Source organism: Diorhabda sublineata, chromosome X, assembly GCF_026230105.1.
Source record: "Diorhabda sublineata isolate icDioSubl1.1 chromosome X, icDioSubl1.1, whole genome shotgun sequence".
In the NCBI taxonomy this organism is placed as follows: domain Eukaryota; kingdom Metazoa; phylum Arthropoda; class Insecta; order Coleoptera; family Chrysomelidae; genus Diorhabda; species Diorhabda sublineata.
Window position 1 is genome coordinate 25,309,596 of NC_079485.1, and position 16,300 is coordinate 25,325,895.

General features: G+C 32.2%; 1 protein-coding gene across 2 annotated transcripts in view; it reads right to left on the reverse strand.

The window, feature by feature from the left end:
• Positions 1-243: 243 nt before the first annotated feature.
• LOC130450790 (uncharacterized) overlaps positions 244-16,300 on the reverse strand; it is a 97,122-nt gene continuing 81,065 nt past the window's right edge. For both annotated transcript variants that reach the window (XM_056789416.1, XM_056789417.1), the window contains exons 3-4: positions 10,371-10,769; positions 244-8,480 (exon numbers count right to left, since the gene is read on the reverse strand). In XM_056789416.1, the coding sequence (XP_056645394.1) occupies positions 8,315-8,480; positions 10,371-10,769 (565 nt within the window). In that variant the 3' untranslated portion in view covers positions 244-8,314. The remainder of the gene's footprint in view (positions 8,481-10,370; positions 10,770-16,300) is intronic.

Below are 16,300 nucleotides of genomic sequence, written 5' to 3' on the forward strand. Positions count from 1 at the left end.
TTACTAGGCAACTATACACCATGTACAACTAGAATATAGTTGAACAATATACATTAAAAAAAAGTAGAGATTTATATATAAAGACTTTTATAAAAAGTGTATCGAACGTGTTTAGATTTAATTTTTTTATTAATACATTGCTACTAAAATGATTTTGAAATGAAACATAACAACCCAAACTGAATTTTCTTTGTATATAACTTTAGATATCAAATTAGGATGAAATTAAATTAATATAAGATGCAATCTATTAGTTTTTGTTTCTCAAAATATTTTGAGACTAAAATAAGTCGAAACATTAATTTTTATCTGCCTTTCAAAAATTATTAAAAAAAATTTTAAAATAGAAGAGACCTAAAATCAAGAACATTTAGGAGCATAAATATATCAAGAGGTCTAAGAAATTGAAGAAATTCTCAGTTCTCACAAACCCCTTCAGTTGAAACTAGTTTTTACCAATCAAACTAGAGTTAACTACATATTTTTATTGGGTAGTGAAAAAAAGTGTTGAAATAAAATTTTATAATTCGTATTATAATTGTATTGTAGGTCTAAATTTACCGACACAACTTGATCTCTTTATAGTGCTACAGAAAAATCATCCACCGGCTCAGGTGGATGGCAAGGTTCTCCTAGAAAAAATCTTGTGTTTCTAATCGTGGTTTGTATAAAAAAAAATAATATGCCCCGGAAGTTTATTTTAAAAATTCTGACTCTATAGTGTTCTACTAGAATAAAATGTTATAACAATAATTTTTTAAACTGGAAGCACTGTTTTCCATTAGTAGAATTCCCCAATGAAAGCTAGTTTCAAATGAAAATTCTATTAAATGAGAAAAACTATTAAATTCTAGTATTTCCTAGTTGAAAAATGTAAAAAAACTAGTTTCAACACCGAGGGTACTAGTCAACATAGTTTTGACAAGTGAAAACAAGTTTTAACGGAACGGATTTGTGAAAACTAATCTTCCCTTGTCAAAACTAGAATTAACTGAAAACCGATTTTAATTGTAACATATATATTCCATTCATTCAAAATCTTTCTCCACCTCATTCAACTATTTCGATTTCGGTCTTCCTCTCCCACTTTGCGTCCTCTCTACCATAATTCTTCGTCCAGCCTCCAGTCCAGTTATCCATATATGTTCCAACCATCTCACTCTTCCTTTTTTTATCTTTAGCACATTCTCTTCCTCCAGAACATCTTCTATTTTTTTATTTGTTTTTTTTTCGGCAAACAATATTTCTGTTTTTTAAGTCCCATAATAATATGTATAATTTTCCTACCTATTTTCAGCATAATTTCGGTCAATAGATTGTCAAATGATAATATATTAGATAAATAATTGTACAGAGTTATGGATTCTAAAACTTGAAGACTACTAAATTAGTAAATCTACCAACATTTTGATACCGAATGTTTGAAATCAAAATATAAATATCAAACAATTAGTAAATGTCACACCAAACCAAAATAGTACCACAAATGGGCAATCCACATTATATAATACACAAGGTGTCTAAAGAATTATGATGATTCATTAATAGATACAGAGAAAAGCAAACTGTAAAAAAATTAGAAGAGGAAAAATTCACGTCAATAAATGTTGAGAATGCAATACATCTGCATGGAGCTTAGCAGTAAGCCATAAGCATTGAACAGCTTAATGAAGATGAAATATATCTACACCTTTGTATGTATACTCTTATCTGAAACTGTATAATAAGGAAGACAAATTTCTTTAAATAGGAGAATTGAGAACCTTATTTTCCGTGCTAAATAGTTATGTTTACGAAGTTCATATATGACATTAGGACGATTGACGTAATATTACTGCCTATATCAACACATATGCACAGAGAGTATTTTTAGATGAGTGGGCGTTGTTACATCACATTTTTCATTACTGTAAAATACATGCATACATTCAAGTGAATATGGGTGGGAAAAAGTGCAAAAAAAATTATTTCAAATTATTGAATATTAAGAAATGTTACTTTAACACTCATTTAGTCTTCAAACCTACGCTGTGTTTATATGCGTTGGGTAGACAATTTCCATTAATAATGTAGATATTCTAAGAAATTGAATTCCCATTCGTCCCCTCATTATCCAAATAAAATAAAAAGTATATCCTTATTTTTAGACATATTATCACCTCTAAAAATTAAGGTACATAATTCTAGATCACCTTGTATAAAATAATGTCTGGAAAATGTATTATAAATTTAAATCAAGATTCATTACATCAGTACAATATAAAAACATGTTGGAAATAGCTGTTAAATTGATCGACTTTAATTGTGTTATGTAAAGTTTTACAAAATATTTCAAGATATCATTGACAGTATTTTCATTTGTGATAGCAACGGCGGTTCACAATATCTGATTTTTAAAAATTATGTTGTAAAATATTAAATAAACAATCTGTGTTACAACTACTAGTATAAGTTATAGTGTATATCTCATAAAATGTGATTTGTCATATCCATCTGTCAATGTACCCATCAACACTTATGAAAATAGTTTTTCATAAAAAAACACTTCATGTGGAAATATAAATTATTTGGTTCAAGTTATGTACATTTGTATTGAGGATCTTGTCAGTTATAAAAACACTTCTTATTTTTTGTGCCAAAACGTTGAAATGAGAAATTTTGCTTCCCCCTTACAAATAAAATTCTGAAATAATTTGAAGAAGCAGTCTTAATGATAATTCAACAAATTTATGGAATTTGTTTATGCTAAATAAAACGAGGTTTAAAATAAAGTTTAATTGTATTACAGAATTATTTCGCCAAATTAGATATCGTGGATACAGTGGAATTTTGATTTGAAATTTTTTACGTTTCTAACAAATTATTACTTATAAGATAATAACGTCAGAATTTACATAAATGAGTTAATTATAGGGGTAAACTGAACCTTTCAATCTAAGAAACTTAATCTCCATTTAATACTCAAATCAACAGATAATCTGTGAAGATACTGGAAAATACATAATATTTATCATAACAACTGTACTTCAGAACTACTAACAATTTGAATACATCAATTGTAATAAAATTACAAGTAATACCACTATGACACAGAATAATTAAGAATTAAATATATTCCAGTCAAGCAGATATTCATCATTAATGAAATATCCTATATACTTTTTCAGAGATAAGAGTACTGTATGTATAGGATATTTTGAAATCCCATTGAAAGGTATTTATTTGGTATGTTTAAGTCCACTAGAAAAGTTTATATTGAATACTGTGAAGTATCACTACACCAGCACTGACAATAACACTGTCTGGTCCTTCGAGTCGGATATACACAAGCAGCCTATGGAAAACTCGAAGGACCAGGCAGTGTAATTGTGAGTGGTAGTGCACAAATTACTCACTTATTAAGGTTTGTTAAACTTGTACGATTATGACATATCTTGTATTGGTTAGCAGTCCTGGGAAGCCTTCAGTTACCTACAGTATTATTTATTCATCATTGACAAATAATGTAAATACAAATAGTATTCATTTTTTAATGATTATCCCTTAAATTGTATATACAATATCATGCACCTATAGACATTAAAATCTAATAATGTAATTTAATGAATAATGTGTGTACTCAATTTAAAAATGTAATTTTACCTAATAAAAAAGATATAAATTACAAAAACTAGAAATAAAAACCAATCTTAATGAAATACAAGATATTTTCAATACATTTCAAGCTTTCAAAGTGGTCAAAATACAGGTAATCACTCTGTATACAACAAAGATACGCTAATACATATTATCACAACAAATCACTAATTTTAAATAAATAATTCGTAATATAAAGAAACAAAATGTGATACCTGACTATGCAAATAATTTCTGATCATAAAATGCTTTAATCTTTTAGTGTCTTACATTGATTTTATGTTCAATGGTCGTTTAAATACTGATTTGTAGTTCTGCGCATATCACAGGCAGGAGAATTAAGTTTTAATTAAAAGGATGATTAAACTTAGGTAGAAATTTTTGAAAAGTTTATTGCAATATATAGTAATGTTTATAAAAAGAAAGCACCAATAAATTAACTTCTTTTCTCAGAAATGCACAATTTGCTAAATTAAAAATTGGAAAATCTTAGTTAAATGTCTAAAATGGAACAACATACATAATATTATTTCCGCTGGATGAAAATTTTATAGAATATTCAGACATAAAATGATTGGAAGCCTTGATCTTACAACAGACATATAATCATACACATATGAAATACTATTAATATTTCAAGCTTCATTGGCAATATTTGGTAGCAAAATTGTTAGAAATTGATGTTTATTGAAATCGTACAGTTATATCAAGGTAAATGTGGTTAATTATAACGAAATAGGTAACCCACTTCTTCAATTAAAACTTCACATCTAACAAAAATAACTGGTGAAATTATACCTGATTTATTTATGTTGAAAATCATTCAAGAAATTCTGAAATATATAAAGCTGAGGAAGTACCTTGTTGGAAAAATTATTTATATACAAACTTGATACAAAACAGCAGTACAAATACTTATAGACAATTTTCATGATATATTTATCAAACAACTACACCTCCAATTGCAATCAAATGTTACGAATTATCAAACTTGATTAGTAAATGTATGAACATTTCAATACCGAATGTTTGAAATCGAAATATAAATATCAAAAAATTAGTAAATGTCGAGCCAAAATGTTAAGAATGCAATACATCTGCATTGAACAGCTTAATGAAGATAAAATAAATACATATTGAAAGTATTCATTATAAATTCATCATTTTAATAATTCTTTCTGCCGTTGTATAACATAAAAAGTTGTCATTAATCTTTTGATACATTATGTTGCTGGTAAATAATATGAAGATTGAAAAGAGAGCGCATTACTCTAAAAGAATGATTTTGTAAAATATGACGATAATGCTCAGAAGAAAAGGTTTTTTATCTTGAAGATATACTTATAATTATGTTTTTTGGTTTGTCTTCTGTCAAAGGCATTTATATCTTATTCACTCATCGTACAACAGTGATAATGAAAGGATCAGTGTTTTAGTACACTGGATGTATTAATATGAACATTAACAGATTTTAGTAAATTCTGTAGAATGACAATAAACTTCAAAGAATATTAACGCTTGTTTTATAAAAAATGCAAATATGTTGATTTGTAATAATTTAGAATCATTTTCATTCACATTACTTGAAAACTAAAAAACAATATAACTAATAAACATTTTATTGTTTCGGTGATAAATGTATAAAGAAACACATGAAATTTTCATCTCATTCGTCATTCAAATAAAAAATATTGATTAAATATGTCCACTTTAGACATTTTCTCATAAAAATAAAATGAGTGCTGGTAGACTTTTGTTTATTCCTTGTACGACTTGTTATTAAATATAATTGATAGTTTAATGATTGCCTGGTCTGTTTGTCAAACAACCACATTTCAGATAATGCATCAGATCTGACGACGAAATCGACTTAAAAATGCACCTTAATAAATGAAACTCAAGAAGAACGATCTATATTTAGATATCTAGTTATGTATAATAGGATATCTATGTTAATCCCCTACCCTGGACATTTCACATTCATATAACTAGCTATAACCTTATATTTTATTTGAAAATAAATAATCTAATAACAGAGAAGTACACAATACAGACATTTTAAATTAGTTGAAACACTAAAAAATGCCACACTGGAACATACCATGAAAATAATCCATATTATTGATTTACCTAGTTGTCGGTAACATAAAGACAAATTAACACAAATGAACCTATATTATTATGACAATTTGAAATTTTATATAATGGTATGTAAATTGATAAATATATCAAAATACAATGAAATCATCAATGACTAAATATACATTTCCAAATAGGACAAGATCTCAAGCAAGGAGACGCCCTCTCGTGTACCCTCTTCAACCTGACATTGGAATGAGTTATCAGAAGCTCTGCTCAACAGAACAGTGCAGGACCTGGTCTACACTGATGACATTGATCTACTCAGTCGAATAGAGCGTGAACTGAAGGAAAGTTTTGAGCAGCTGGAGGAAGAATCCTGTATGGGCTGGGTTCACTATTAATGAGTTAAAACAAAATACATGGTTATGTCAAGGATCAGAAGAGCTCCCTCAGGGGCTTTTGAAGTAGGCCGGTATAAGTTCGAAAATGTACCTGGGATCAATAGTGACTGAAAATAATGGCAACTCGATGGAAATAACAGAACGTGTGGAAGCGGGGATTAGAGCATACTTCACTCTCCAACGACTGCTAGAGTCCTCGTTTACTGAATTGAAGAACAAAAAAGCGGATCGATCGCACAATTCTTCGCCCGAGGAGCGGCTGCTCAACATGTGTTAGCGAAATATCTTACGCTGAATATATGGACCAGTGTGCGAGCAGAGCGTGTGGCGCAGCCGTACAAAAATTGAACTCTACTAGCTCTATGAAGACCCCAGCCTGGTGACAGAAATCAAGAGGGCCAAAGTTAGATGGCTAGATCACTTGGAGCGGATGCCTGAGGTGCAGGGGGTGCGCAAAACGTACCAGCAGAAGCCCTAGGGCCAGCGACTGCCTGGAAGATCGCGCAAACGATGACTGGATGATGTTGAAGAGGGAGCTAGGTGTGAGGGGTGGAGACGCCGATCGTGGAATTGTGATGACTGGAGGAAAGTGGTGGACGAGGCCAAGGCTCTTTGAGGGTTGTAGTCCCAGCAGTCGTAGTAAAATATACATTTATATATACAATTAAATTCCAGTAAAACTAAAAATATATATGTTGAAAAATGTGAATACTCTCAATAAATAACATGTATTTATTCAAATATCTATTAATTTATAAGTGAAAGTGGAAAATTATTAAATAAAATAAATATTTTTATCTATGTTTACAAAAAAGATGTTATTTGTATAATGGCATATTGTTTATAAATTATACTTGGCATGCAAAAATTGAAATGTATTGAAGAACAATTAATAATTGCAAAATGTTGCAAATCACACAATGACCTTGAATGCAGTTTTTTGCTATACATACTATTTGCATTGAAATTGTTAAAGGATCAACAGCCCAATACCAATCGCTTTTTTTATTTGGGAATAATTTCAATTCTTTTTAGTTTAAGCAAATATGGATACATCTGCCGACAACGATTATAAAATCCCTTGTGCCATTTCACCAAAATCTGTTTGAATCGCGAGTTACAAAAATATACTTTTGATAAAGCACAGAAATAATTTCACATGGCAGACTTGTAAATACTGCTTTATCTGATATTCAAAAATATGGAAAAATATGATGTTCCCATATTTTTCCTGAGAATGTTCGATTAGATTCACCAGTTCAGTATACAAATCCTGATAGCAGTATTGGTGTATTATTCTTATCTTATTTGGAAAATTTGATGTTCCAAGACAAGTCAACATTTGGAATATTCATGTTTGGTGAATAGATGATGGATCTTGTAATAAATAATAGAATTCAAATGCCAACACTATTATTTGAAATATATTTGATAGTACCTGGGTGGCTCTAGTTTTATCAAAGATGAAGGATAGTATGTTATATTGTACACTCGACATGTTATCCCCTTTAATTAACCCTGCAGAGAAGTAACTCTTATATCAGGGCTAACTCCATCAAAAACTTCCTATATATAAAATGTCTCTCATCCTAGCCAAAAATACTCACCGAATCTCTTTCTCTTCATTTAATTAAGTTTTAATTGTTTTCTTTTCAGTTAAATATGTGATAAATCAAGTTTTACTAAAAAGATGTGGTAAAGGGTTCTAATTTTAACCACAGAAATTATAAAAAAATATAAACCGCTAGTGAAAAAAGTTAAGCAGTAGAATAATCGTTGTTAGTGTCTTTTTTTGGTCTCATTTTCCAATGTTTTAATTATTATAATGTATCAGAAAAACGTAAAATCAGAAAAGAGGAATTATATTATTTGAAATGGTTTTCTCAAATCGTAACATGGTATGTATTTGGTGGCATCGGTGATAACAATTTAAAATATCTGTTTGAAATGTCTGAAATAAATCCACACATATTGAATGAAATGTACAAATCAAAATGTAAAAAAATAACATTACTTCATAAACTACCTTATTTCACATGTTTCACGATTAATGAGAGTTCGGTATTTATGGATATATTACACTGTAGGAACAAGTTAATACAAAACAACACGATTATTAAATAAGGATCGTTTTCACTTCACTAATAATTGAAAAAGTCTATGTTATCGTAGGTCCCGCCCCAAGACACCCACTCCTAGCTATTCCTCTGTCTTTTTGCCGCCGCATCCGAAGATATCAGACCACTCAACATATATTTTAGCTGGGGCATGAAGTCAATAACATTCCTAACTTGCACTAATGGTACTGTTTCACTCGCATTCGAACACCTGCCATTTTCCATCAAAAGCCTTGTCTGTGATCTAAAAAAATATAGAATAAATAAAAAATCTATCAATTGACAGTAGTACTACATTTTATTAACAATGCAGTCAAAAAATTATGATTGAATGTTATCGAATAGTAAATAGCTATATTTACACTAAAGTGTTATCACCTTAGGCGCTTCTCATCTTTCTTACAGGTGTCGGTGAAACTCAGTCAACAAACACATTGCACACAGATAATGTACTACAACACCTGATAAACACAATAAAATATACAGACAATAAACACAAAGACTTGGCAGAAACACAGGTGTTTTTATTATATCAATGTCTTCATGATTATAATATTTATGTATAACCAACTATTTTGATCCATTCCCTCCTTTTCAGACATAATGAAGTAAAATATCGCATCAGAGTAAGCAAGAAGTTAGTCACATTCAGTGAATAGGATCATCTACAAACATGTTTAAGTACTTCAACCATAGATATTCAGAGATAAACATATTTCGAAAAGGATATTTATCCAATTCGGGTTTTATTAGTCAAAAATTTATCATGTAGAGGTTAGCACAGGTTTCTGGCTTTAGAAGAGGAACTTTCGCTTCGGCATGTCGTTCACAAGAGGATTATTCTTGGTAGCTGCACTGGTAGAACTAGTTCAGGAAGTGTACACTAAAGTGTTTATTGAGCAGAACCAGCGCTGTTCTTAGTAGCTGTGCAAGAGCAGTAGTTCACCCAGTTCACTGTACTGCTTGCACTGGGTCTAGAATCAGTTCAGCTAGTGCAGTACAAGACAATGCAATAAGTGTAATCAATGTAGTGCAAAAAAGTAAGGTTTTAATAATATATATTTCTATTTTATCAACTATTCTACATTCATATATCTTTTCTTACCATTATGATCCTCAAATAACATTTCTGAAAACGGTGGCACTACATCTTCGTCATCGGATGTATGTAAAATATCAAAAAGTACTAAATCGTTTTCCATTATTGATAATACTACAAGGCCTGAATCACATCAAATAACATCAAATACAACAATCAACAAATGCTCCATTGCTCTCTGCGCTATATCATTCTTTATATCCGAATGAACTCATTCTATACACTCATGAACTACCAGCACTGATCCAGTTCCAGTGCAGCTATCAAGAACAAACCTCATAACACATTTGAATTGTTTTAGAAAGCAGAAAGGAGCTGCTTGTAAACAAATTAATAACGCATAATTGATGAAGGGGAAGAGGTAACTTACCCAGAGGTAGAGTTTGGAAATTATTTTTAATATAGGGAAGGTCCAGATAACCGAAATTTCTTATACAGAAGTAACAAAATTCTTTACAAGAAGTTTGTGGGTCCCAAGGGGTTCGGATCGGTAACTTTATAGCTTACATGGAGGATTTTCTAATTTATAGGTTCTTTTTATCAAGGTTTTACTATACTGTATTTAAACAGTTCAACCACAATAATAATAGGCAGCATACCAAACACAGATCACCCTAACTGAACAATAATTGGCATAAAGTTTGCATAAAAAACCCTAATAAATAATGGTTTTATACTGAACTTATTATAAATTACGAAGAATAATTCTTATGTAATTTGCAGAAGATTAGAAGTTAAATTACAAAATGCATAATTATCAACTAAAAATTGGCTAATGAATGTGCTCTTGACGGAAAAACAAGGGGGAACAACATCAAATAATATTGAAATCAAGAGATGTAAAAATGCCTCATGAAAATATCTTACAGAATTCGTTGGATATTTTTGTAATGAAATTTTGGTTAGAGCACACCTTTTTGAAAATTTCCTTAATTTTTATTTCATACAGGGTATAATCCAAATTACTATGGATTTCTAATACTCCTACAATTCTGAAATCCATGAAATCGCAATGGATAATAATAAATTACTTACGCATTAGCTTTGTACACTTCTATTCCTAGTACTTGCATGACCTGCTGACACGAGTGCACTGGTACATTATTGAAGAAGTTTGTTACTAAATCTGGCAACGTCACTAACATATCTTTCCACACATTTGGTTTCATATTGATGCAGGGAATCATTTTTCCTTCCACTAGTGCCTTCTGCATCTTATATGGAATGGTATTACTACTACTGGTTGGAGAAGTGTCCGATAAAGGTATTAGTTTATTATTATTTCTATTAATACACAGCATGGACCGGCCATTAGTTATACTATTCCGTTCTTCTGGAGCTGTGCTAGACTGTGTTCTAGTGGGCTGGTGAGCGGGTTGTTGATTTACCATCTGTGCTGTAGTATTATTCACAGCGTAGTTGTTCTGCAGATCCCTGTAAACAATAAACTTTTATCAGATTAAATCCACACAAGTCTTGATGTATCCCATCCTATCTATATACCTATATTAGGTAATAATACCAGTTGGAAGTTGGAATTCGTGGATCCGTTGGTGATATTCTTACTGAACACACTGTTTACATCACAACTACATCAACACTCACGATTACTCTGTTTGATCAAGTTATCGTCTTCAGAGACTGAGAGGTGAACAGTTTACCTTCAGTCTCTGAAGACGATAGCTTGATCAAACAGTGTAATTGTGAGTGTTGGTGTAGCGGTGGTATAAACATGTTTATAGTTAATGAGAATTTGTTAAATGGTTTTGAAACAATATAATTTATTTTTTTGTTGTATACCATGTATACTGAATTTTTAAATAAGAAATTGCGAGGAAAAAGTATGGGTTGATTAAAATTAAGTTGAGTAAAAATAAATATTTGAATTAATTCAATTTGGCACATACAATTACTATCTGGTTCTATTTGTTAAATCCATTAACAATTTTATACTCGGTGTCGATTATATCAATGGATATTATTATATTAATTTTTGTCTAACGAGTGATTTTTTTGCTGGTATCTTTTTGGCAACACTGTTTTTGACAAATTACGCGTGAATCGTTTCTTGTGTCACTGTCAAACATGTTCAGTTTGGTCCATAATTTAATCATGAATCGACTTACGAACGAAAACGCTTGCAAATTATTGAATTTTCATATCAAAATTCATGCTCGGTTAAGAGAGTGTATCGTGCACTTCTTCCAATTTATGGGTAGTTTGGTCGGCCTACTGAGGGAATTATTCGGAAGCTTATGACTAAATTTTGAACCCAGTTTACACTATTGGACATTAAACCACTAACACGCAAACGTACAGTGAGAACCGAAGAAAATATTGCGGCTGTATCCGCCAGTGTTACTGATGATCGTGAAACGTCGGTTGGGCCTCTGTTATTCCACTACGTGGAAAATTTTGTGTAAACCTTTTAAGATACGGCTGATGCAAGAATTAAAGCCACACGATCTCCCACAACGTCCAACATTTGGTGAATGGGCGCTGGCAAAGTACGTCAACAAGAAAAATTACCGCATCTGGAGTGATGACCAGCCAGAAGCATTGCAAGAGCTACCAATGCATCCCGAAAAAGTCACTGTTTGGTGTGGATTAACGGCCGGTGGCATCATCGGGCTTCTTCAAAAGCGACGATGGTCGCAACGTTACTGTAAATGGCGAGCGCTACCGTGTGATGATTGACGATTTTTTTTGCCCAAAATGGAAGATTGGACATGCCTGACATATGGTTTCAACAAGCTACACGGCACACGAAACAATGGCCAAATTGAGAGCCGCCTTCGATGCTCATCTCACGGTTGGGGCCCGTCAATTGGCCGCCTAGATCGTGTGATTTAACGCGTTTGGACTTTTTCTTGAGGGGCCAAGTTAAGGCTAATGTCTAGAAGGATAAACCAGCATCGATTGACGCGCTGGAAGCCAATATTGAAGCATTTTTGCGTGAAATACCGACCGATATGTTGGAGAGAGTGTGCCAAAATTGGACCTTGCGCATGGGCTATCTAAAGCGGAGTTGCGGCCAACATTTGCATGAAATCTTCTTCAAACATTAAATTATACTGATCGTTCTTTCGATTCCAATAAAGATTTCATTAATTTTTTAAAATGTTTTCTAGTTTTTTTCAAATCAAATCCTATACCTCTTAAAAAATCACTGACTACATGCTATAAATTCACTATTTCGGTTACTCTATGAGTACATTGATTTAAAAAAATAGTAGCTATTCATTTATAATATGGAAAGTAGATGTGAAGAGGCGTATCTTATATAGGAGGAAAGTAGTAAAAGTGTCCAGCAGTATGCGATAAATAAACCTTCAAGAATAGCGCTGGTGTATGGCGTAAATATTTGGCGCTTCCTTTAAAATGTATTCTGATGCTTATGTGACGCCACCCTTATTTAACACACTTCCACGGACGCAGTAACGCTGTCAACAACCAGCTCAGTGGTTGTCAAAATAGTGTCTGGGCAGCAGAAAGCGTTTTGAGTTATATGCTTTGCCAGATACGAATCTGTGATTTCTGTATAATGTCAATTTTGTACCACAAATTGATATCCTCCTACAGCCTAGAGCGTACGGAATTTAGTGATATGAAGAAAAATTACCAGGTCGTCCCGTTGAGTGGATGTGCATCCGTTGCATGCATATCCACTCGACATGCTGGTAGGTAACTTAACATTCATTTTCCGCCGATGTTTACATATGAAACTGTGCAGATTTCACTACTACAAGATTTGCATAAAGGTGACGTGTTGAATTTTGTTAGTTTATCCCAAGGACTCTTCCACAAAACAAAACTGTCAGACTTTCTTCTGACACCACAAATTACACAACATTACCTTACTTTATAGTAAAATATCAACAAACAACACAATAATAAATAATGTAGTTACTTCCATGTAAACATCACTTTATATTATGATTAAAATGTGTGTAGCTTCCTAAGTTTAATAAAAATTAAAAGAACAAAATGAGAAACGGACTCAAAAAATTAAAACGGAACAATATATCAAGTCAAAAGATTGAAGAAATACTAATTGGACTTGATATGACCATTGTTCTTCTTAATATCACGAAGATAAAAGCTTTTTTAAGATGGCGACATGCTTGCTGTAATTTTTGACGTCACAAAATTGGATTGTGTGGGGTTAATGAAAGTAGACCGTCTTTGTGGAAGAGTCCTTGAGTTTATCCAAGGCCAGATGGTAGACGAAGGTCAAGAAAATGATGATGGTGACTTTGTATCACCCATTGTGTTTAGTGACTTTCCATTTGAGTGGGAAAGTTAACGGCCACAATGTAAGATTTAGTGAGCTTAGCAGCTACACAAACTTGTACATCATTAGCGAGATTCTCCAAAAGTTAATGTTCTTTATAAAATCTCACGGAATTTTAAAATTTATGGCCCCTTTTTCTTCGATGAGAACAATATTACGGGAAATCTATATTTCCATATTTTTAAAAAGTATCTCTTCTCTAAGTTAGAAACAGATTCAACGGTGCCCCATCACACTGTAAATTTTTTCTGACAGTTTTTAAATGATAGGCTTTTTCAGAGATGGATCTAACTATTCCACGTTACATCACTGGTATCCAAGGTCAACGGACTTCACTGTATGTGATTTTTGTGGGTGTTTGTTGAAGACACTGTTTATATCCCTACCCTTCAAACAACATTGGTTAAACTAGAGAACCGTATTACAGCAGCCATCGAATCCATCACTCAAAATATTCTAGATAAGGTGTGGAAGAAATTGGAAGTATTGTATAGACAAGTAAAATTTTAAAAGGGGGCGATATTGAGCAGGGTAAATTATATGTAAAATAAAACTTTCAATATGAAAGTAACATATAAAATCAGACGATTCTTTTTGAAACGCCCTCTATATAATACGTAAAAAGTATTGTGTACCAAACTTGCTTTATTATTACATGAGTTTTAAACATCCACTATTTTTAATTTATGTTATTTTTTTTCAAATTTGTTTTGGGGTTGAAGTACGGGTCACATGTCAATTTGTAATTCAAATTTATCCTGTTTCGGTAACTGAAGTAATGAATTTAGGTATTTGGATCCGCTTGTGTACACCATAATTTTTTTTAAACTCCTCGTATTACCTTTCAAATTAATTTTCTTTCTTCACTTCAGGTTGTATTTTATTGAAGAGATAGTGAAATTAGTCAGAAGGAATGTATTGTATGCAATTAACAATTACTAATAACAGGAATTTGAATGAAACAATTTAGAAAATGTTTTAAAAGTAATAACAATTTGTTCTTAATTATTATCTAAGACTATAGTTAAATCATGAATATACATTATTATATTAAACAAACAATAACATACGAATTTTGTCCACAACTATTACTTCACAGGTCAAAATAGATGATTTGTGAAATGTCATATTTTGATGTATACTGAGAATTGAAATACAGCCATGCTTTTTCTATTTTTTTCTACAAATGAATACGAGGTCTGGCTAAACGAAAGTGTTTTTTTCTCGTGCCGAAAACCATGTCTGACGAAAAACAGAAGCAACGTATCAATCTCAAATTTCTCGTTAAATTGAAAAAACTCCGACTGAGTGCTATAAATTGTTGTAAGAGGCCTATGGGGACAATTCTCTATCTCGTGCGTGTGTTTTTGAGTGGTGTAAGCGCTTTAGTGAGGGCCGAGAGAGCAAATCAAAATTCAAGGCAATGTTGGTCGTTTTTTACGACATTAACGATATCGTGATGGCTGAATGGGTTTCAGAGAGTCAGACTGTGAGTTTTGGCAACACTGCGAGAACGAGTAAAAAACGGCCCAAGTTGTGGAAGAACTACTCGGGCCGTTGATTTTGCACCAGGACAACGTACCTGTCCATAGCGCGCTATATGTGAAGCAGTATTGGCCAGTAAGCGCTTTCCAGTGCTCAAACACCCGCCGTACTCATCAGATTTGGCACCGTGCGACTTTTTTTGTTTCCGAAGATAAAATCTGCTTTGAAAGGGAACCGATTTGAGTCGATTGAAGCGGTAAAGCAAAAATCGGCAGAACTCCTAAGGGCTCTCACCACAGAAGACTTCCAGCACTGCTTCAATCAGTGAAAAAACGTATGGAAAGGTGTGTGGCGAGGGGAGGGGAGTATATTGAAGGGGACCATTCGAATGTTGAATAATTTTCATAATATATAATATAATAAAACCCTTTTTCATTATTTCAGAGCCAGACCTCGTAAATGATAAAATAAATACAAAAATGTAGTAAACTCTATAATTCAAGAAAAATAGTTTTGAAAGTGAAGTACAGCGTCGATTATCACAACGTTGGATTATTGGAACCGTTTTTTGTCATTTTGAATAAAATTAAACAAAAATTAAATTATTTTCCTCAGAACGTCTATAACCGAAGCCATCATTAACTATTTCTCAGAAATTGCTTTGTCACATATCTGGTTCATAAGTGTGTCTGTTCAATGAAATTAGATGAATACGTAAAGTTTTTGCCCCTAATATACCTTCTCTAATTCAACCTATGGATCAGAGCGTTATTAAAACATTAAAAAAACTGTATGGAAAACAGCTCATGCGTTGTCTGCTTTAGATGGTAAAAATGACGAACAAAAAAAGCAATTCAAAGGACTGCAGTTATATGTTGGTCGAAGCATGGAATGGACTAAAAAACTGCACCTTGCATAAGTCGTGGAATAAACTACTTAAATCATCCAAAGATAAAATCGAAATCCACGAGCATGATAATGAAGTTTCATCAAAAATTATGGATGAAATAAGTAATATTAGTGTTAATTAGTGATAAACATAACGCGGCTACGTGTGGACAGTGATGATACAGGCTTTCAGTTACTGACAGACGATGAAATTGTTGAAAAATTACTACATGGTGAAGACTTCACAGAGGACGATGATGTAAATAAGGAACCAGAAGAAGATGATTCGGAACTATCT